General features: G+C 36.3%; 1 protein-coding gene across 1 annotated transcript in view; it reads left to right on the top strand.

Annotated features, from left to right (window-relative positions):
- Positions 1–2,950: 2,950 nt before the first annotated feature.
- CCDC15 (coiled-coil domain containing 15) overlaps positions 2,951–23,511 on the top strand; it is a 70,177-nt gene continuing 49,616 nt past the window's right edge. The window contains exons 1-5 of the mRNA XM_069468726.1: positions 2,951–3,111; positions 3,474–3,662; positions 8,675–8,824; positions 9,444–9,635; positions 18,574–18,687. Of these exons, the coding sequence (XP_069324827.1) occupies positions 3,483–3,662; positions 8,675–8,824; positions 9,444–9,635; positions 18,574–18,687 (636 nt within the window). The 5' untranslated portion in view covers positions 2,951–3,111; positions 3,474–3,482. The remainder of the gene's footprint in view (positions 3,112–3,473; positions 3,663–8,674; positions 8,825–9,443; positions 9,636–18,573; positions 18,688–23,511) is intronic.

Below are 23,511 nucleotides of genomic sequence, written 5' to 3'. Positions count from 1 at the left end.
GATATACCCTCACTTCTGTCATATTCTGTTGGTCATAAAGACCAACCTAGGTAAAATGGGGGAGGGGACTACCCAGGGGTATGAACATCAAGAGGTGAGGCTCATTAGGGGCCATCTTGGAGGCTGACTGTAATTCTATTTTACAGAAAAAAAAAAATAGAGCAATCAGAAGAGAACTTCCACAAGCTCCTACCACCACAGTACCTAACTATCAGTATACTGTATATTCTAACTTCACTGTTATTATAATTAACTATCCCTCCTTCTAGCTAAAGCCAATCCCTCCACTTGTTCACTAGATCCCATTCCCTCTTGCCCACATAAGGGCATACAGTCATGTGCCATATAACTATGTCTTGGTCAATGACAGACTGCATATATGATGCCAGTCCCATAAGATTATAATACTGTACTTTTACGGTATGTTTTCTGTGTGTTTAGATGAATTTAGGTACACAAATACTTACCATTGTGTTACAGTTGCTTAGGGTATCCAGTATAGTAACATGCCGTACAGGTTTGTGGCCTAGGAACAACAGGCTATACCATATAGCCTACGTGTGTAGTAGGTAATACCATCTCGGTTTGTGTAAGTATACTCTACGATGTTCACACAATGATGAAATCACCTAACAATGCACTTCTCAGAAGGTATCCCCATCAAGTGACACATGACTGTACTTCCAAAAATTCTCCTTTCTCTCTCCTGCATCATCAGTTTTTTCCTGTCTGCTGGATAATTCCCATTAACAAAAAACATATGCCATGATCTTAAAGAAAAGAACTCTCCTATGACCCTACTTCTACATTCAGTCACCCATTTCTCTGTGTCCCTTTACAACAAAACTCATTGAATTGTCTAAAATTGCTGTCTCCAATTCCTTCTGCCACTCTCTCTTAAGTCTACCCCATCAGGCTTTGGCTTTCTAACTGCTCCAAAGACATTACTCTTTTTAAAGTTATCAATGACCTCCACATTGTTAAATCCAATAGTAAATTCTCTGAAGTTCTCTTATTTGACCTATCAGCAGGATTTAACACAGATGGTCTGTCCTTCTAAATGGAACATTTTTTTCACTTGGCTTTCAAGGTTATCACACTAGTTTTCTTCTGCAGCTTACTGACTGATCCTTCTAAATCTCTTTGCATTCTCCTTTTCTTATTTTCCGCCTCTGTAAAGTTAGAATACCCTGGGGCTCAGTCTCATGGCCTATTTTCTTATCTGTCTCTATTCAGTCCCTTGGTGACTCCATCCAGCCTCATGGCTTTAAGTCCATAGGCAACTACTCTTAGATTTATATTTTTAGCCCAGAATTCTCCTCTGAGCTCCAAATACTTTTTTTTTTTATCATATTACTTTCTTGGATGTTGATTAGATAAATAAAACTTTGTCTGTCCTGAACTGATCTCCTGATCTTCCCCCTTCCAAACTACTCCTTCCACCATCTTCACCATCTCGGTAAATGGTAATTCCATCTTGTCAGTTGCTGAGGATGAACCCCCTGGAGTTTTCCTTGACTTCTTTCTCTCTCACACAATCTATATTCAAACATTCAGATCCTGAAAGTGTTCCCTCCCAAATATATCCTGAATCCAATCACTTCTCACCGTCTCTACCACCACTTGGTAGAGATGTCTAAGACATTATAATCCCTTTTTGAAATTATTGAAATAGCCCCTTAATTGGTTTCCTTTTTTTCTACCCTTGCCCCTTCAGTCTATTCTCACTACAGCATCCAGAATTATTATTATTTTTTTAAATTTAAGTTACATGACGGTATTCCTTTGCTCAAAACCCTCCAGTGGCTCCCCATCTCAACACCTTGTGGTAGCTACAATGCTCCACATAATGTCCCACCTCTGAATTTTTGACGTCTGTCTCAGCACTCTTCCCCTCTCACTCTGCTCCAGTCACACTATCCTCCTAGCTGTTTTTCAACTAGGCAATGCTCCCACCTTGGGGCGTTTGCACTTGCTATTCCCTAGATCTGGAACACTCTTTTATAAAACCCTTCCTTGAAGATTACACTGGCTTGTTCCATTACCTCATGGAAGTCTTTGCTCAAAAGCACCTCAGTGAAGCTTCTCTGGACATCCTACCTAATATTTCATTTCCCCGTTCCCCACCCTCAACACACCCCCTATCCTCGTTCTCTGCTTTTACTCCACAGAATGCATTAGCATAAGACACATTTACTTACTTAGTCATGTGTTTATTCTATTACTTCCTCTCACTCTATTGTAAATTCCTTGAGCACGCGATATTTGTTTCCTTCATGACTATATATCTCCGGTGCTTACAACATTACTGGTATATAAAAAGTTGGCAAGAATGTATGTTAAAATGAATGAATAAATGGGTATCCTGCAGGGATAATTGTCCCTGGATTACACCAGAGCTTGGACAAAGGGAGACATTCACGAGGTTGTGATGCTAAATATAAGAATATGTATGAAATCGCGTTGTAAACGTAATGAGCTGTACAAAGGATCGGAATAATTTATAGTTAGCTTAGTCTGTTCCTCGAGGAAGCCCTGCCAGCCCTGCCTTCCTTTACCATCCTTTTCCCCTGCTTCACTCAATTGAGTGAGACACGTGGCCCGCCCGGTCGGCAAGATCATCAGCCCAACCTATCCCTTTTCTTGAGGATTTGGGATGGCCTCAACGCAGGTTTCCGCAGTCTGCCGGCTGCGCCCCGCATCACGTATTACCCAACCACCCCGCGAACCCGCCATTTCCCGCCCCTTCAGGCGGACAGGAAGAGGAAGTGACGAAACCACCGCGGCCTGAAACCCCGCCTCTCAGGCCTCCCTAGCCCCGGGAGGAGACGCGGGGCCCGGAAGGGGCGGTACAGGCCGCGGCGGGGTGGGGCGGGGCCGACCACCCGAAAGTGGCGGTTTACTTGAACGGTTGCCTTAGTGCCCTGAGCAGTTTGAGACTGCAGCGAGCTGCGGGCCGACACCCAGCGGACACCCAGCCACTGCTATCTCAGCAGAGTGGGCCCCCGGGACTTCAGAAGCAGGATTTTAATTGGCCCGGGACTCCCACAGCCGCTCAGCGCTTCTCCCCATAACCGGATACTGAGTATTTGGACTCTGCCTCTGACCTAGGTCTCTCCCCAGCCTTTCCCTCTGGCAGCTGCTGTCTCTCGTACCTTCTCACCTCTCTGTGCCTGACGCTAGGCACAATCGTCGTTCTCTTAGTCCGATCCTTTTTTTTCTCTTCCCTCATCCCTGTTCCTTCGAGAAGGCAATTTAAAAACCTTGTCTTTTCTCTTTATTTCTTCCCATATCTCTTCCCTTCTTTCCTCTTTTCTTCCTTTTTCTCTAGAATCCTTGTTTTTGCACTCCCTGCCAGGCTTCTGCCTCCCCTAAGGCTTCTCTCCTTTCAGGGGCCTGTGGCCGATGTGTTAGGATTTGAGCTTTTAACGTGGTGGTTTGAAGATTTTAAGCTTTTCCTTTCTCCTAACCAGGAGTCACAGATGCCAGGAAGTATGGCTCCCCTCAAGAAGTCTCGAAAAACCACAAGGTTGCCCTTGGCCTTAAACCCCCTGAAGAGCAAGAACGTGTTGGCAGTGCTGGCTGAGAGGAACCAGGCTATAGTACCAGTTGGGGTATGGGTGGAACCTGCCTCAGCAAATAGTTCGGAAATCCCAGCATATGTGAGTTTCAGTTTGATCCAAATATGATGGGAAGCCCCCTCCCCCCGAGCCCGGGCTTTTTATGAGCATTCTCTAATCCTTGATGCTTAGATAAAGATGAGCAGTCTGAGGATGCTGTTTCTATTCTGTCATTCTGTTCTTGCATTAGGATTGTAGAACAAACATATATTTGCCAAAACTTGCTGCAGCTTTAGTTGGCATAATTAAATATTTAGTGCTCACTTACTATACAGACTATAATCTATATGGACCAGGATATCTCTCTATATATATATGTATCAGTTTACTTCACAAACCCTTGATTGCTTGCTATGCACAGACGTTGTGTACATCTTCCAGATACTCTGTAACTTAGTACAGATGACAGTGGGCCACACTTCAAGTAACATTAATTGATTACTTAAATTTTGTGATAAATTTTGTAATGGAGATTCAGGCAAAATACAGTAATAGAATAAAGGAGAAGGAAATTCTAACTGAGATTCTGAGAAAGTCTTAACTATAAATTCTGTGAGGACACCTTTATGTCTTGTTTATTCCTGTCCTGGCATATAGTAGGTCTTTAGGAAATATTTGTTGAATGAATGAATGAGGGAGTATAGTCTTTGTTGGTCCTTAAAGAATGGAAATGCAATAAATACAGATGGTAGCGAGGAGCATTTCAGAGGAAGAGAAACTTTTGCAAAGTTTACATGTGTGCATGTTTACGTGATGACTCATATACCAATTAACACATGAGGGCAGTTTTGTAAGAAGGTATTTGATAGTCTTTCAACAAACTGTGCCCCTTAGTTATTTGTTCTAATTTTATTGTGGCACTTACCATGTTGTATTTTAGTAGATTGCTTATATATCTACTTTTCCTGATGCAGTATGAGCTCTTTAAGCATAGGGAACAAATCTTATTTATCCTCACATCCTCACTTTTAGATAAATATTGCCTAATAAATATAGGCACTCAGTAAATATTTGTGGCATGCACAAAATGTCTTCTGTATGTATACACAGGTTGCTGAACATGAGTGGAAAAGTATGAGGTATGTTCCCTTAATTTACTTGATCTCAGAGGAGCAGTGAGACATGTTTCAAGTAAATGTTAAGTAGCAATGCAATGGAATATAGCCACTTATTTTACTTATGTTTGTGCATACGTATTCATTGATTTATTCCTCCTCTATTTTCAAAAAAGAATTGTAAGAGTCTGAGCAGTATATGATTAAATGTTAAGAATATAATGCTTAATCAAAGAAGAAGGTATGACTTTGGGTTGATGTGACCTAGGAAAGTGTAATGAATAATTTTAATAATCAGAGAAGTGGATGAGTCTTCTATTAAGGAGAATGGGAGAATAGCAAGTAAACAAGGTATGTACATGGTTTTAAGAGTAGATTAGATTGATTGAAGTGTAAAGTTTAGCAGAGGAATGGGGTTGACAGGATTATGGAAAATAGGGGTGGTAGGGAACCATAGGAAATTTGGGAGAAAGAAAAGACTTTAATTGTTTAATATTTACAAGTGAATTTCATGATCAAACAGTGTTTTGATTAGATTGTTTCAGAGTTTTTAAAGTTTAGGGAGAGATTAGATCCTGGGTACAAGTTAGAATATAATTGTAACAATTTAACCATTAAGTGTAGCATCAAAACACTTTTAGTTGCAAGGAATGGAGAGGAAAAGCCTTGAAAAAGGAGTAGTTGAAGTGGGAATGAAAAGGGATGAATGCAAGAAACATCCTAGAAAAACCAGTAAGATTTGGTACAAAGGTATTTTGGTAATTAAGTTGTTCAGACCTCTTTTAAATTGCTCTAGTTATGACATCTTTGTAATGTATCAAAATGCTTAAAATTTGGTACTGTCAAGCTTCTTCTATATTACAAAGGGTTGAAGGCTGAGCATGGGTGGCTCACCTATAAAAAAGTTAAAAAATTAGCCCGTGTGGTGATATACACCTGTTGCCCCAGGAAGGCTGAGATGGGAGGATAGCTTGAGCCCAGGAGTTTGAGGTTGCAGTCAACTATAATTGTGCCATTGTACTCTAGCTCTGGGCAATAGAGCAAGACCCTGTCTCAAAAAAAAAAAAAAAAAAAAAAAAAGGGTTGAATCTCGTATTCCTGCACATTAACCCAAAATACTAAAGTCTTAGAACATGCGTAAATATGTCTCATTTTTCTTGTTTAAAAAATTCTGCCAAAGGGAGTTTGATCAAGCATCTAATAGAACTCTTTATTGCTTTAGCCTATCTCATCTGGGAATCTACCCTTATTAATAGATGTAACTTTGTCAGCTCAAAATAGATGCTTAATAGTTACTTCTAAAGCTTGGTTGGTCACGTCTATTCTAAAGGGAAACTCATACCCCCTTTGGTCCCCAAAATGCCAAGGGTCCATCAGGGTTCCTAAAAATGGCATAGCCTCAGACCACCTCCCCCCAATAATTAAATGAGCATCAAGAGACATTGCTGTCCTATTATATATGGCTATTGTGTGGCTATTGCATTATTTTATAAATTGTTCTGGTTATCTTTTGCTGTGTAACAAGCCACCCCAGAACTTAGCGGCATAAAGCAAATAATACTGTGTGTCAGGAATTTGAACAGGGTATAGGGGTGATGGCTTGTCTGCTCCACAGTGTCTGGGGCCTCTGCTGGTGTGGCTCAACTAGCTGGACATGTCTGGGACAGCTTGATTGGGTTCTGGCTATTGGTTGGCTTCCTTGGTTCTTCATGTGGCACCTGCTGGACTATAATGTCCAAGATGGCTTTCTTTCTCACATATCTGGCACTTGGGCTATGACTATAATGGCTGGGGGCTGGCTGAATATGTTTCTCTTTCTACATGGCCTCTCTATTTGGCTAGTTTGGGCTTCCTCACACCACGGTAATCTCAGGGTAGTCAAAATTCTCATATGGTGCTGGCTTCCCCGAGAGTGAGCACTCCAAGAGCCCCAGGTGGAAGTTGCCCTATGACTTTGCAAGGGAAGTCAGAAAGCGAACACTTCTGCCTCGTTTTGTTGGATATGCAGAGCCAGACCAAATTCAGTGTGGAAGATTCATTGAGGGGAGGAGTAAAGATCATCTTTGGAGACTAACTGCTACATGATCCAAGCATTAATTCCATCATGCGTGAATTATCTAAAATGTGTTCTTTGATTGTTTTGAGAAACTCTTCATTCTATATTGCCGCCTTGGATAGTTCACCGGGTACAAAAAAGGCCATTAGAAGTTAGTTGTGCAATAAAAACAATATTTAACTTTGTTTAACCCAGCATTTCCAAAATTTATTTGACTCTGGGAACCTCTGAACTCCCCACAGAACAAGTACAGTACTTGTACAGTACCCACTAGATTATGAACTCTTAGAGGGCAGGAAATATATTTAGTTCTTTGTTTTCCTTACAGCATATAGTACAGAGCCTTGACTATGAAGGTACTCAATAAATGTGTATAATTGCTCAGTTCCAAAACATATTCTGGTTCTGGTTGTCTTGCATAATGGCATTTGCTAAGAAAAATATGTTTTTGAAATCTGGTATACTTTTATCTTTGCTTTACAATTAAGATCCACAATCTAATCAATCATGCACTTTAATGAGATGTTTAATAATCTGATCAAGTAAAAGAGGAATGGACAAAGAAAATGGAAGTAAAAGAAAGAGGCTGAATGCCCTAAACTTATTGGGGCTTGAGTTAACCTGGGTCAGTTGTTTAGGCTTTGTTTCATCTATCTCTCCTTCGGAATTATTTTGCCTAATTTTTCTTTGATATTTGTGTTGAACACTCCACTCCTATGGTCCATACTCTTGTAGAATAGTTTATGGGATAGATTTCATGGAAAATTTAACTTAAATTTGAATTATTTGATTTTGAGAATTTAATGACAGCATGTAAAATAATCTGAGGTACCCTTCAGAATTAGAAATTGCAATCACTGTGTTAGAAGAAGGAATAGATAGGAGGTATGATGATGATTTTATTTAATTTAAAAACTCCTAATGAAAGAAAGACATGGTCAAGAGAAAAGCAATACAGGATAGAACGTAAGGTTAGAGTCAGAATCTTCTAGCTCTGCTACTAGTCTGCTAATAGGAGCTTGGTCTACTACTAAAGATTGCTAAATCTTTCTGAATTCCAGGTTCCTCATCTTTAACATAAGGGGTAAGAGTACTTTCTACCAAAGGTAGATTTGAGGATAGAGTGGTATAATGTAAAGTGCTTTTTCTTAATAACGTTAACTGCTGTTATTATGCTTTCTGTGATTGTTATTCAGAGCACTTAGAGGAGGTGAATGCAGATCAGGGCATCAAATGGGACAAAATGTTCCGGATTGTTTAGAATATGTTTTGGAATTGAACAATTATATAAATATTTGTTGAGTACCTTTATACTCAACGCTCTGTATGGTATGCTGTAGGGGAAATGACGGAGAATTAAATACATTTCCTGCCCTCCCCTGACTCTAGCAGGGGAGTCAGGAAGTACTGTACTTGGTTAACAGTAAAATGAGAGTTGCTATAGCGTAAGAGAGCTCAGAGGAAGACAGTGTTGTGGAAGGTACCCGGGGTAGGTATTAGATAGTCTTGAAGACTGGTGGAGATGAGAAGAAGGGCATGGAAGGTTAAAAATGGAGCATAATTCTGAATATAAAGTCATTTTACAATAGGATGTATTTGATGAGTGGTGAGCAATCTGGTGTGGCTGGACTGTTTACTCATTTTAGGAAATGTGTAATACAAGATTGGTTTGCATTAGTTTATTAAGAATTAATGAAGACACCTTTAGTTCCAGTTCAATAAAAAAGTAAGATTTGATTTGAGTACTCACAAATTCCAATTTCTAGTTTGTGATTTGGTTTAAGTTGTTGGTACTCACTAGCTATGTCTGAACCCCTGGGAATTTTGGATGATAGAACTGACATTTTTTTCAGGATTGTATCCTGACTGTTGTGTGTTTACAACAGCCCTAATGGACAAAACTGCTGACATTTAAGTTCATTTTCTATCTTTCATCTTTAAAGACTTCAGCATATATTATTGAAGAAGAACTAAAGGAACAGCTAAGAAAAAAACAAGAAGCTTTGAAACGTTTTCAGAGACAAGTCAAACGCCGAGTAAATCAACAAATTAGGCTGAGGAAAAAGCAACAGCTTCAGAAATTTTATGAAGCAGTAAGTTCAAAAGTGAGCCTGAGTAAGAAAGTATGTGTGTAGCCCTCAACACAAGGGTTTATAAAAGGACAACCCCCCCCACCAAAAAAAAGAAACAAGAAAATATGTGTTATGAGATAAGCTAATTAGGCAGTAACAGAATTACTTTTCTTATTACATGCTTTATATAATCTGATTAACTAGTGAGGCCATTAGTATGTATAGAAACCATATTTCATTGCTATGTTGTTTTGACTCACTTTTTTGCTTTCACCAAATAGAAACAATGTCAGAATTTTGGTTTCCCACTTGAGTTTGAATTCTGGCTTTGCCACTTATTAGCTGTGTGACATTGGGCTAATTACTTAACTTCACTGATTACAGTTTCTCCATCTACAAAATGGGGATATGATACTTCTCTCACAGGATTGTGTGAGAATTAGATGAGATAAACTAAATTATTAGCACAGGTAAACTAAATTATTATTACCAGGTATCTGGTAAACATTAGTTCGTTTGCCAGCTAAACCCTACCCCTGCCCTCTGCCCCATTTTAAAATCTTCTGGGCTGCTTAGAGGTGTTATTTGATTGTCTGAATTGGAGTGGAATCTCCCTATCCCCTTTTCTTCCTTTGTGTAGGCAGAAAAAGAAGATTCTATAGCCATGCAATCTTCAGATCCAGCATATTTAACTCCTAAAAGGACAAGTGTTTTTCCACACAATTTGAATGCTGCTATTGGAAGTTTTAGGTTACCCGCCTCCCAGATGCTTGAGGATGAAATAGAAGATGGAGAGAATCAGAACAAATTATTCCAAAAACAAGCCCAGGCTGTGAGTACATATTCATTTTGTTTTATGTCTATAATTTTTTTTCTCCATCCTGTAACTAAAAATACGATATATCTAGGATATGAAGTAAGGATTAAGTTTAAGGGTTATAATATTCAACTTCGTTTTTTAATCACCTCTTTTTTTACCCTTGTAAAGTGGAGCATAGTGGGATAATGCTTATTTTTATATATACATTTTAGATTTACATTATTTTCATTAAGACACTTTAGAATTATCTAAAGACAGATGCCAAAGTATAAGAATTCAAAACATTAGAAAGAAGTGATCAAAGAACGTAGAATTTCTCAATTATACTGAAATTATGTTCTGGGTAAGTTATTGTCAGTTTGTAGCATAGGCAGAAGTAATTCTTACCTTTGTTGCAAAGAGTTTCAGTACATATAAGGGGCATTTCATTTATTATTTATCTTTGTCTCCTTTTTCTTATTTCTGTTTTTTTAGTCTGATTATCACAATTTATAGATCTATAGTTATAGGTTAAGTAACAATATAGTTAATGCTTAACATATCCACGGTTTGGGGAAGATATAAATTTTATTTAGTGACTGATTTTATATATCTAATATTTATAAATTAACCACTGTGAGTAGCCTCATCTACTCAAATCATTTGATTCCATCGAGCCAACTTCCTTCCTCCTTAGCGTACCTGAGCTTTTGTCCAATTCAAATATTTTTCAACTCTGCTTTGGTAATTGTTCTTCATCTAATTTGAAAACATATTCCTAGGGTTGGTGAGAGCAAGAGAGAAAATGTGGGAAATGAAGACTATGTGAAAATAAAAGCTATATTACTGCTTAAGTTAACATGCTTGGTCATAATCTGATTGTGCTAGTAGCATAAATAGGGAAAGCTTTAGAAGCATGTATTATCATGTGGAAATACTTAAAAAAATTTTTTTTCTTTGTCCAAAACTGTTGACATTTTCTTGTTTTTCGGTTTGTAGTAATCATTTTTGTCTTTTTAAAGATTATAAACAATTTGTTTAGCAAATATTTATTGAGCCAGGCACTGCATAGAGTACGAAGGATAAAACATTGACTAAGACAGACACAGTCCTTGCTTTCATTGTGCTTGTAGCTATAAAGCTCACTGTAGTGAGGATTTTACTTCATCTGTATAATGTATGAATAGAACCCCTCAGTCAGCAGTATTTGAATATGTTGTGTTTTTTAAGCATTGTAGGGATAATAATGAAATGTTAAATAGGACCCTCCATGGGTTATATTTCCGTATAGAGATATAAGAGTAATAGACTCCCAATCTATTAGATAATAGTGTAGAGATGTTTGCTGTATTTTGCAATAAAGTTGTGCTATGGGAGTTCAGAAATTTTTAAATTCCAAGGAAATAATAGGGGAAGAATTGATGGAAGAGATGGAATTGAACTATACAATTTGAACTGGTAAACTGAATTTAATTGGTAAATTCAAGAGAATTTTTGAGATGGGAGGAACGGTTAAAAGCCTAGAATCTACAGTGAGCTTGGAATATTTGTTAATAAATGATGGTACATTTCTAATACATTTCTGATAATTTATAAAGGAGAGAAACAGAAAATGAGGTTAGATAGGAGGAAATCAGGTTATGAAAAGCCTTAAATGTTAGAAAATTTTACAAAGCTTTTATGCCCCGTTTTTTTTTTCCTTGAAAAGAAAAATGTTTAGTGACTTAAACAACTATTTTGGGCCTGTAAACTTTTGCCCATGCAACTCCATGACAATAGATGCCTTTTAATGATGACCACTTCTGTTACAGTTTTTATCCACTAGATGTCACTAGGAAACTAGACAATGAGATAGTGTTCAAGCACTAACTCGCTTAGTTTATTTAGAACTGGTAAAACAAATGGTGAACATAATTCACTTTCTGCATCTTAGTAGACTTTTCAGTTTTCTTGTGTCAGAGCATAGAAACATAGAACCTTATAGTTGGAAGAGTTTTAAAAGTTCATTTGACATGTTGAAATATTTAAGGACGAAATGATTTGATGTCTGGAATATACTTCAAAATAATATAAGGGTGAGGTAAAGTAGGGAGTTACGGATAAAGCAAGCTAGGGGTTAATAAAGTTAAAGCTGGGTGATATGTCCATGGAGGAAGGTTCATTATAGCGTTCTGTCTACTTCTGTATACGTTTGAATTTCTCTAAACTTTAAATGTTAAAAAAGGATATTATCTGGTCCAACCTTTTTCTTTCTAAGAAATTCTTTTTATATGATCTCTAATACATATATGGCCATCTAATTTTTGCTAGAACACTTCCACTACTGGGCAACCCACTATTTTCTCAGACTGTTTCTTTCATTTTTAGAACACTTAAAATTACTACAGTTTTTTTCAATATATTGAGTCAAAATCTTCCTCCCTATAACTTTTATCCATTGGTCCTAGTTTTGCCCTCAAGCAATAAAAAATAAAATACCATCTAAGAGCACTTCAAGTATTTAATTATAGTTATCATTTTTCTTTTTTGGGGTTTCTATATTGCTAATGTCTTGGTTGATTTCTTCTACATGCTATTTTGTTTTTTAATATTCTTCTCAAATATGAACCTCCAAAGTGAACACAATGCTGTGTTTAAAATGTGATTTGGCCAGAGTCTCTTTTATTCTGCCACCTCCACCCCACAGCACTTTCTACTTAATATTTAGTATTGCCTACTTGTTTGAAGATCAGATAAGATTAGGCACCTAAAGTTAGGAACAAGAATTTTAGAACTGGAAGAAATTCAAGTGGTCACATAAAATAGAACCAAGCCCCTTCTTTTGTTAGGATTGATATTTATCTTTAGGCATTGAGTTCCTATGGTGTCCCTTGACAACTGCATTTTGGTGGGGAATTGAAGAACAACTAATCATTGTTTCAGTCTCACCGTATAACAACTTTTTATTTATCTATATATTATTCAGTTTGCCACTATTTCTTTTCTAGCCTGGTCTATTCCAGCTTTTTATTTGTTTCTCACTCAGTCTTATACTATCTTGTTTTTATTTTTATTCTCTCTTCACAGTACTAGTTTTCCAGCTTTTTAAAACCCTGGAAATAATTAATTTCTGTAGTAAAGGTTTAAGTAATGTGAAATAACTTGCTAAATTTTCTGTAATCTACCATTGGAAAAACTACTGTTTCAGTTAGGCTCTTTTGGCTGCAAGAACTCCAGCTAACCCAAGCAAGGAGAAGGTTTATGTCAGCAATACATATGGGGTAACAAAGGAGGAATCAGAATCTCATACAAGTCCAAACTCCCTTAAAAAGTCTACAGCTGGAGAGTTTTAATGCATCTGAGGTAGCTCCAACGGCCTCAAGAACATGGGGTCTTTGATCTTCACATTAGTATTTAATCATTAACTTGATTGATTCAGTTGTTCTTACAGGGTGACCAGCCTTCCCCATTTGCTTAGTATTGAGGGGTTTCCCAGGTCTTAGGACTTTCAGTGCTAAAACTGGGACCGTTCCAGGCAAAATTGGGATAGTCACCCTATCTCTACTTGTGTGCTCCTCTCTTATTTACTTATTTTTCTGCTACTACTAACTGCTATTCTCTTCTCTTCACAGTTTGGTAACTTTGGCATACCTGAGCCTCCTTTTGCCTCTTTTCTCTAGTTTAGGAGCTTTTAGGTTCAGGTCCAGTCTTTGACTTTTATCTCAATATTTCTTAGTTCATTACCTGAGATTAGGAATCTTTATTGACCCAGCTTGCCTTTTTGCATTAGGTCTATGTCTAGAGATCGGGGTGTCTTGCTGTGTTGCCCAGGCTGGCCTTTGAACTCCTGGGCTCAAGCAATCCTCCCATCTTGGCCTCCTGAGTAGCTGGGACTATAGGCACATATCACTGTGCCCAGTTTCCTTTGCTAATTATTAAAGTTATGTTTCTGTGTGTAAAATTCACCTTTTGTATACAGAAGACATTGCATCAAGACCTATATTAACTTGATACACTGCTATGTAACCCCTGCTCCAATCAGCTAAGGCTGGGGAGGAGGCTACCAAGGGCTGCCCCTTTATTAGGGCTTGTGGGCATTGCAGTTTTCCTTGGAGGGTACAGTGATTGGTTGTCTGGTACCTCTGGGATAGGGCTTACTACAAGCAAAATTTTGTTGGCAATGTTTTTTCTACTGGATGGAAGAAAATTTAGGCTCATGTTCTCTAGGATATTCCTAAAGTCTGATATATATGCATATATATATATATATATATATATGCAATATGAAAACCCAAAATGCACATACATGCTTATGTGGTTCTTGGAGAGGAAGCTTTTTGAGGGAAATTGTCAGGGAATTTTTTTTCCCTTTTTTTACACCTTCAGTTTTATTAAAATTATATGTGCACATAGTTTAAATGAGTAAAATACATAGTTGTAGCAATGTTTGTAATTAAAAAATAGAAGTACTTTGTGCATTCCCTCATTTCCTTCTCCTGGAAAGCAACTATTTGAATTCTTTTAGTTTTCTCTTTTGGTATTCATATTTCTAAGTAATATGCTGATAGTGCTCTTTCTTGAGTTTTCAAAAAAAAATTTAGACATTTTTATTGAGTCCCACTAGGAAGGATGAGGATTTAGCCCTTTTTCTATCCCCTGCTGCCACTCCACATGTACTCTTTCCATCCCTCACCCTCTCTTTATAGTTATATTGTTATATTGTTATGACTGTGTAAACACTAATCACAAGTGCGTCAGGAGTAAACAATGATTACGTTCTTTCTATGTATGATTTTTTATTTTATCTGTAGTTATATTGATTTTTCATTTGCTAGGTTTTTGCTGTAATTAAGAGTAATTCATCTCCATCAGGGAATCTTTAAGTTTTTTTCAGAGATTTAGTGATAGTCTTTGTTAATAACAATTAACAGCTACAAAAGAATGAAGAGTGTGCCTAATTTTCTAGTATAAAAAAATTTTGTTCAAAATTTATATTTTGAGTATTTACACACATATAACACATGCACATATACATATGTACACTTAAACCTGCTCATTTAAATATATACGCATACATAAAAATATATATACACACACACACACACACACACACCCATACACATACTCACAAACACATATACAGGTAATGATCACTATTATCTTGCAGTAAGAGAAATGTACTTATATATCTGTCAACTTTAATTATTACATAATTTTATTTGTAATATCCCCCTATTTTCTATGTTTTTGTTTAATTCTTTACTAACTTTGGTCTTTATATTAATTTCCTGTGGCTGCTGTAGCAAATTGCCTGAAACTTAATGGCTTAAAATGACAGAAATCTATCCTCTCACAGTTCTGGAGGCCAGAAGTCAAAAATCAGTTTCACTGAACCCAAATCGAGGTGTCAGCAGTACCATGCTCTGTCTGCAGATTCTAAGGGAATATTTGTTCCTTGACTTTCCAGCTTTTGGTGTCTGCTGGCATTCCTTTGCTTGTGACTGCACCACGTCAATCTCTGCCTGTCATCTTCACATTACCTTTTCTTCTTCTGTATGCTGACTCTCCCTCCACCTCTCTCTTTTAAGGGCATTTGTGATGGCAGTTAGGGCCCATATATGGATAATCCAGGATTATCTCCCCATCTCAAGACTGTTAACTTAATCACACCTGGAAAGACACTTTTTCCTTATAACGTTTACAGGTTCCCGGGATCAAGACCTGGTATCTTTGGGTGGCCATTATTCTGTCTACTACAACACTCATGACAGGTCATTGAAAGGGCCTTTCCAAAGTTGAGATTTGGTGAAGGGTTATGGTAATGGCAGAGAAACAGAATAAACATGGTGCATATTCCAGTTGCTGGACCAGTTGAAATATCCTGCTTAAGGGACTGTAATCAATTTAACTCTAATAGAGGTTTAGATTTGATGGGGAAATGAAGATTCTGAACCCCTATTTTAAATTTGTTACAATGGAAATTTTGAATCCTGGTCACATAGTATAGGGCAGTAATACCTGCCATACTTAGCAATGAATAAAAACAGATGTATTCATGGCTCTGTTTTTTTTTTTTAATAACTTTGACTAATTGTATATCTCTTTTTGCATTGTGAATAGCTCTATCTTGGTGCTTTTAGCCACCTTGCAGCTAACCAAATCTAGAAGTCGTCCTCTTGGCAGAACAAAGAGTAATATATTTCAATCTGATTTCTCTAGCTAGAGGTATAGACCTCCAGAGGCAAGGACAGAGCAGAGGTGATACACTGTTTTTAAAACACACATGCACACACTGGGCTGGTAGTGAGAGAGAGTGACACACACACACACACACACACACACTGGGCTGGTAGTGAGAGTGTTTTTATCCCTAGCTTTTTATTAGTAAAAATCATAAAGTATTTGTTACTTACATCTGTAAGTCATAGTCATCATTTCCCTTCAAGAGATAATTGATACCATTAAACTTTCAATGAATGAGTTAGAAGTGGTGCTGGCTTTACCGTAATTTCACTGAGTAGTATGGGGATATATTTTTCCTCCACATGATGTAGTGCATATCCTAAAAAAATACATAGTTTATTTCTTCTTTCCTCTAATGGGACATTCTTTTCAGACTTGTGGAATATAAAATAGTCTGTGCTTCTCTGAAAAAGAAATCAACATAGATACATACCGAAATTATTATTGATAGAGATAAGGAATGGATACAAAGTCAACATATTTAATATCAATAGTCATTTATCAAATATTACTTAGAGTAGTTGAAACAAATTGGTTCTGTTGAGATGTTTGAGTTTCTGTTCTAAGTTATTAGGTTGTTAAATCTGAAATGTCTGATTTCCTTAAGTATAAGTTTGACAGTTGGTATCTCTGACATTTCACTTTGACACTTCTTGTTTTGTTTTTATTGTGAAGGTACATCCTCAGTCTTTCAAACACACATTTTGGCTTGTGATTATCTTTCAAAAAATTTTTAGAGCAATTTTGTGAAACCATGAATAAGTCAAAAATTTGTGTTATTTTTGAATATGAATTCTGTTATGGAACCAATGCAGCACAGACAGCTCAAAATATCAACAAAGTGAGAAGGATGTGGCTAATGAGCGCACAGTATGTTGATGGTTTGAGAAGTTTCGTTCTGGTGATTTTAGTCTTGAAATTGAGCCCTGTGGGTGACCTGAGACCAAGGTGGATAATGATGAGCCGAAAGCTATAGTGGAAGCAAATCCATCTCAACATACACATGAATTTGCAGCAAGGGTTGACATTACTATTCCAATAATATGGGACCATTTGAAACAAATTGGCAAGGTAAAGAAGCTGGATAGATGGGTTCTGCATGAATTAAATGAGTGTCAGAAGAGAAATTGTCCTGAAGCTTGCATTTCTTTGCTGTCATGACATAAAGGTGAACCATTTCTACACGGTATTGTTATGTGTGATGAAAAATGGATTCTTTTTGACAATTGCAAGCATTCAGCACAATGGCTAGATAAAGATGAAGTGCCAAAACACAGTCCAAAACCAAATATTCATCCAAAAAAGTTAATGGTGTCTGATGGTTCAGCACTGGTATTATCCTCTATAGCTTCATGAAACCTAGTCATTTGATTATAATGGATATGTACTGTAACCAATTGGATGAAATGATGAGAATGCTTGTGATGAAGCAGCTGAGATTGCTCAAGAGAGTTAGGCCAATCCTCTTGCAAGACAACGCTTGACCACACGTTGCACAAACAACGCTGCTCAAACTACAGCAGCCAGACTTGGAAACTCTCTGTCATCTACCGTATTCACCAGACCTTGCACCAACTGACTACCACTTCTTCCAGGCTTTGGACAACTTGCAAGGAAAAATATTGAATTCTCAATAAGATATGTTAAATTCCTGTCGTGATTTCATTACCACTTGCTCTCCAGACGTCTTCATTGCTAGCATAAACAAGCTACTGTTAAGATAGCAAAACTGTGTTGAGAGTTTAGGTGCATACTTTAATTAATTGTACTGCTTCTTGTTTGAGATACAATAAACTAAACTTTTGATTGGAAATTGGACATTTCATATTTAATGACCTAATGATTTAGGAAGGCTTCCTGGAGAAAGGAAGATCTGGAAAAAGACTTTAAGTAGCTGTAGTCTTCAAATATTAGGGGTGGAAGAGGGACACATGTAAAGAAGGGACAAAAAGGGTTTTAGGGAAGCTAGAAATAGAGTCTTCTAGCAAGGAGTGATAAAAAAATTAAGCACGTAAAGACCAGTTGAAGAAATAACTCCCTCTTGAAAAGATGGATAGAAGGTAGGGAATATGTCAGCTCAGTAATTTCCAAGTATATTAATTCAGACTTTAAATTCTGATGTTTTTGTGCATCTACTTAATATAAGACATACATTATAAAAATTGATTTGAGTAACAGCCCTTAAATCAAATTGTGAAGTGCAGTCTCTCAGAATAATGACCATAATATTGTACCACACTATCAGCAGATCAAAGTATCCTTTTCAAGTAATCCTCTTGTCTTAGGGCTGGCATTTTTTAATAATAGGGAGCTGTCTTCCTCTTGGAACACTTAGTACATGTAGTATTAAGACTTTACCCTGAGAGAATAGAATGGTAGATACCAGAGGCTGGGAAGAGTCTGTGAGTGGGAGATGGGGATGAAGAAAAGTCAGTTAATGGGTACAAACATACAGCTAGATAGAAGAGGTAAATTCTAATGATAGCAGAGTATGGTGACTATAGTTATCAACAATGTATTGAATATTTCAAAGTAGCTAGGAGGGAGGACTTAAAATGTTCCCAATACATAGAAATGGTAAATACTCAAGATGATGGATACCCCAAATATCCCAACTTGGTCATTACACATTCCATGCATGTAACAAATGCCTGAACCCCATAAATATATAAAATATCAATTTTAAAAAACTGAAAAAAAAAAAGACTTTAACCTGTTTTGGTTTGCTTTTTTTCTCTTTCTCTGGCAGCTTAGTCAAACTATGAAACAGGCACGTCACCGGCTGGCATCCTTTAAAACTGTGACTATAAAAAAGGCATCAGTGTTTCCAGATGATGGAAGGAAAAGCTTTCCCACCCAAGAGGTAAATTAATTTCTAACGCATTGTTTTTAAAAATAGAGATATGACCAAATAGAGATATGGCCAAGGTGTTCACATGGTAGTAATACTGATTGGGTGCCGGTGGGGGTGGAGGTGGGGAGGGGTAAACCCACAACTAATGGAAGTGGAACACGGTGTATCAGGGAGGGACATGCTTGTAGCCTGGCTAGGGTGGTGCAAATGCATTACATGTAACCAAAATGTTTGTACCCCCATAATTTCCTGAATAAAATAAAATAAAATAAATAAATACATAAAAATAGAGATAAAAATTTCAGATAAAGGTTTATTTACATCTCAGCATAATTTACAACTGTTAAATAATTGGAAATAATCTTAAATATCCAGTAGTAAGGAATGCTTGAATACATTATGGTATATCCATATGCAACCATTCTAAAAAATTTCATGTTTTCAAAGAGTATCTGAGGATAAGAGAAAGCGAAAGGAAAAGTAAAGTTAAGTGATAAAGTTGGAAACAAAGTTATATATGATATCTCAATTAAAAAGTGTATATTTTTAACAAATATTTATGGACATCCATGATTGCCAGGCATTGTTCTAGAAACAGGACTTATAATGGTGAAAACATAGACAAAGATCCCTCAAAGAGCTTCTGTGCTACTGGGGAAGCATAAAATAAATGAGTAAATAAATACAGAATATAATTTCAAGTGATAAGTGCTATGAAGGAAAATAAAGCAAAATAAAGAGATGAGGAGAGAATGCTTTGTGCATAAACAAAAGCCTGGATAGAAATGGCACAAGAGGTTAATAGTGATTATTTCTGGGTAGAAGTATTATAGGTGATCTTTATTTTCTTCTCTTTATGTTTTTATTTAAAACATTTTTCATAATGTATATATTTTACTTCTGATCAGGAAAAAAATCAATATAAAATATAAAGTTAAAGTGAATAATTGGAATCTAAATGTGGAGCTAGACCTAAAAAGGATATTTAAGTCTATACTTGTAAAATGACATTGTTTTGGAGTCTATTTACTTCAGAGTTCACAAATTTGGATGCTAAGTTCATGTGTTTTCCTGTGTTTACTTAATTTTGGGATTAATTTCAAATTTTGATAGGCAGCATCTAGTAAAATAGACCATTAGTCTTGTTTACTTTATTATTTTTTTGCCATCTTCAACTTTCTATTTATTTCTTCCCTACATTTTCCTGGATTATATATATATGTATATATATATTTTTTGTACTTTAGTATTTTTTCCTTAAGAATCTTAACATAACCATCAAAAACATTTGCTTCCTCTATGTTTGCAGTTGGTTGAATATTAAACTATAATATCTCCCTTTTCAGTGATAATTAAGAAATTTATAATTAAAATTTAAAAACAAGTGGGCATAGGTGTGCGTCCACATACAGTAACATAACCTAGATCCATTCAGTATGGTGGTTCCCTTTTTCTAGCATTTCCTTGTTGTGGCTCTCAAGATAGAATTTCTTTTGTACCTAAATTCTTCTCAGAGGCTTGTTTTCTTGAGAATTTTAATACCTACCATGGATTTGGCAGCATCATAATTTGAGCTATTAGACTGACACCAGGATACTGTTAGAATGAGGTGATTAAACACTTTCTAATAAACCAAAAAAAAGGGTTATCAGATCCTAAAGACTGTATTTTAAATTGTTTGGAACATGCTTAGACCTTCCACTTGGTGTTTTTCCAGAAAGAATGCTATTCATAGATCTGACAGAAATAATTATCCAGTATAAGGGAGGATTAAGTTGGAGATAACATCCTTGTATAAACCAGTTTTATACGTCAGAGGTGCCATTTAAGTGTAATTCTTTATTGTTATAGTGTGATGAATTCAGGCTGACTGCTTGCTTCCAAAGAATGCATGTGTTTTTCAGGTAGAAATATCAGAAACAAATCGAATCTACTAATCAGAAATTAGTGAAATTTTTCTTATCACTTATATCAAGTCTTTCCTTCAAATCTGAAGAGTTTTCTACCCTCTCAGTTGTGTGAAATGGGAAACTGCCAATCAGAAAGAACAATCTATAACTGAGTTGAACTCTAGTTTCATTTCCTTGTTAGACTTTAGTGATATTAGAATCTGTCTGGTTGTTATAATGTTCTAGATTTGGAAATACAAGTAGAACATATACTTGCTTGCCCTCTGTCAGGTCACCAAGACTAAAATCATGAATATTCTGAAATTTTCACTGGCTAGAATATGGACACGTTGTCATTTATACAGTTAATGTATTATCCTACCAAGCTATTTCATACCATATATTTGATATATGGGTGATTTGTTTGTACTTTTGAAGTAAAACTTCAAACTCATTATTATTTTTCCTTTATTCTATATTAGACTACAAAAACTTGCTAAAATCATTCTAGATCTTTCACAAAAACTCAACTTAGTATCATGAGGATATTTCCTTCCCTAGACTCATTTATATTTGTATTTATTTATTTTTTCCAGAAAGCACTTTCTAGGAAACCAGCATCCATCAGGATAAATATAGAAAGAAGAGGAGAGTTTCCCTTTAACATCCATCAAGGTCTTTTAACTACTGTACATTACCAGAATTTTATAAAAAATCAGGTAGGGAAATGTGAAGAGTAGAGGGGGAGAAACAATGGCTTGTTAGAACTATCCACAGCTAATTAAGGATAGGATTAAGGGTTAAGATTACAATGTCCAGTATTGTTTTTTTAAACCAAACTTTATTAAAATATAATCCATATACCATACAATTCACCCACTTAAAGTGTACAGTTCAGTGGTTTTTAGTATATTTATGAAGTTGTGCAACTGTTACCACAGTCTTACTTAGAGCATTTTCTTTACTCCTAAAAGAAGCCCATTCTTTCCCTCCCGCTATCCCCAATGCCAAGCAATCACTAATCTACTTTCTGTCTCTATAGGTTTATCTATTCTGGACATTTAACATAAATGAAATATATGATATGTGGTCTTTTGTCACTATTTTTTTTTCCACTTTGTATAACGTTTCAAGGTTCATCCACATTTTTAGTGGATGTATAAGTACAGTACTTCATTCTTTTTATTGCCAGATAATATTTCATTTTATGGCTGTACCACATTTGGTTTATCCATTTATCAGTTGGTGGACATTTGGATTGTTTTCACTTCTTGGCTTTTATGAATAATTGTGTTATAAGCAATTGTGTACATATTTTTGTGTGGACATTCTTTTCTTTTGGGACATGCGTTTCTAAGAGTGGAATTGCTGAGTCATACAGTAAGTCTATGTTTAACATTTTAAAGAACTGCCAAACTGTTTTCTACCTGCAATATATAAGGGTTCTAATTTCTCCACATCCCCTCCAATATTTATTATTGTCTGTCTTTTTGATTATAGCTATCCTAGTGGATGTGAAGTGGTATCTTCACATCCACTAAAATGTACTTTCGATTAGCATTTTCTTAATGACTAATGATGTTCAATATTTTTTTTATGTGCTTATTGCCCATTTGCTTACCTCTTGTGGAGAAAATGTCTATTCAGATGTTTATTTGGGTTATTTGTCTTTATATATTGAGTATATAAAGCTGTAAGTGTTCTTTATATATTCTGGACACAAGTCTTTTATCAAAAAGATTTTCTCCCATTCTGTGGGTTGTCATTTCACTTTATTAATGGTATCATTTGTAGCATAATTTTTTTTTTTTGAGATAGAGTCTCACTGTGTTGCCCGGGCTAGAGTGCTGTGGCGTCTGCCTACCTCACAGCAACCTCAAACTCCTGGGCTCAAGCAATCCTTCTACCTCAGTCTCTGGCTCAAGTAGCTGGGACTACATGACTACAGGCATGCGCCACCATGCCAGGCTAATTTTTTCTATATATTTTTAGTTGTCCAGCTAATTTCTTTCTATTTTTTTTAGTAGAGATGGGATCTTGCTCTTGCTCAGGCTGGTCTCGAACTCTGAGCTCAAACGATCCTCCTGCCTCGGCCTCCCAGAGTGCTAGGATTACAGACATGAGCCACTGTGCCCGGCCAGCACAAAATTTTTAATTTTGGTGTAATCCAATTTTTTTTCTTTTGTTGCTTGTGCTTTTGATGTAATATCTACTAAATATTTTTAACACAAGATCATGAAGATTTACTCCTATGTGTTCTTCTAGGAATTTTATAGTTTTAGCACTTACTTTTAGGTCTGTGATCTATTTTGAGTTAATTTTTATGTATGCTGTGAAGAAGTGGTTCATCTTCATTCTTTTGAATGTAGATACACAGTTATTCCCAACACCATTTGTTGAAAAGACTATTCTTTCCTCATTGAATTGTTTTGGCACCCTGGTTGAAAATCAATTGACTATAAATGTGAGGGTTTATTTCTGAACTCTCAATTATATTCCATTGATGTGTATGTCTGCTCTTGTGCTAGTATCACACAGTCTTGATTACTATAGCTTTGTGATAGGTTTTGAAATTAGGAAGAATGAAACTTCCAACTTTGTCTTGAAGAATGTTTTGTTCTTATGGGTCCCTTGCATTTCAGTATGAATTTTATGATTAGCTTATTAATTTCTGCCCCCACCCCTAAAAGACCAATGTCATTTTGATAGGTATTCTGAATCTATAGATCAATTTGGGAAATACTGCCATCTTAATATTTTCTCTTGATCCATGAACATGGGATGTCTTTCCATTTATTTAGATCATCTTTAATTTTTTTCAATAATGCCTTATGGTCTTCAGTGTACAGTCCTGCAGTGTAGACATTTTATAATGTTTGATTCTGCTGACCTACTAAAATTATATTAGTAGTATCTTGAAGCCTAGGATTTTATTGCAGTCACG

The sequence above is a fragment of the Eulemur rufifrons genome, chromosome 6, assembly GCF_041146395.1.
Source record: "Eulemur rufifrons isolate Redbay chromosome 6, OSU_ERuf_1, whole genome shotgun sequence".
NCBI lineage: Eukaryota > Metazoa > Chordata > Mammalia > Primates > Lemuridae > Eulemur > Eulemur rufifrons.
The sequence above is the reverse complement of the archived record's forward strand: the minus strand, read 5'-3'. Positions and strand labels throughout refer to the sequence as shown.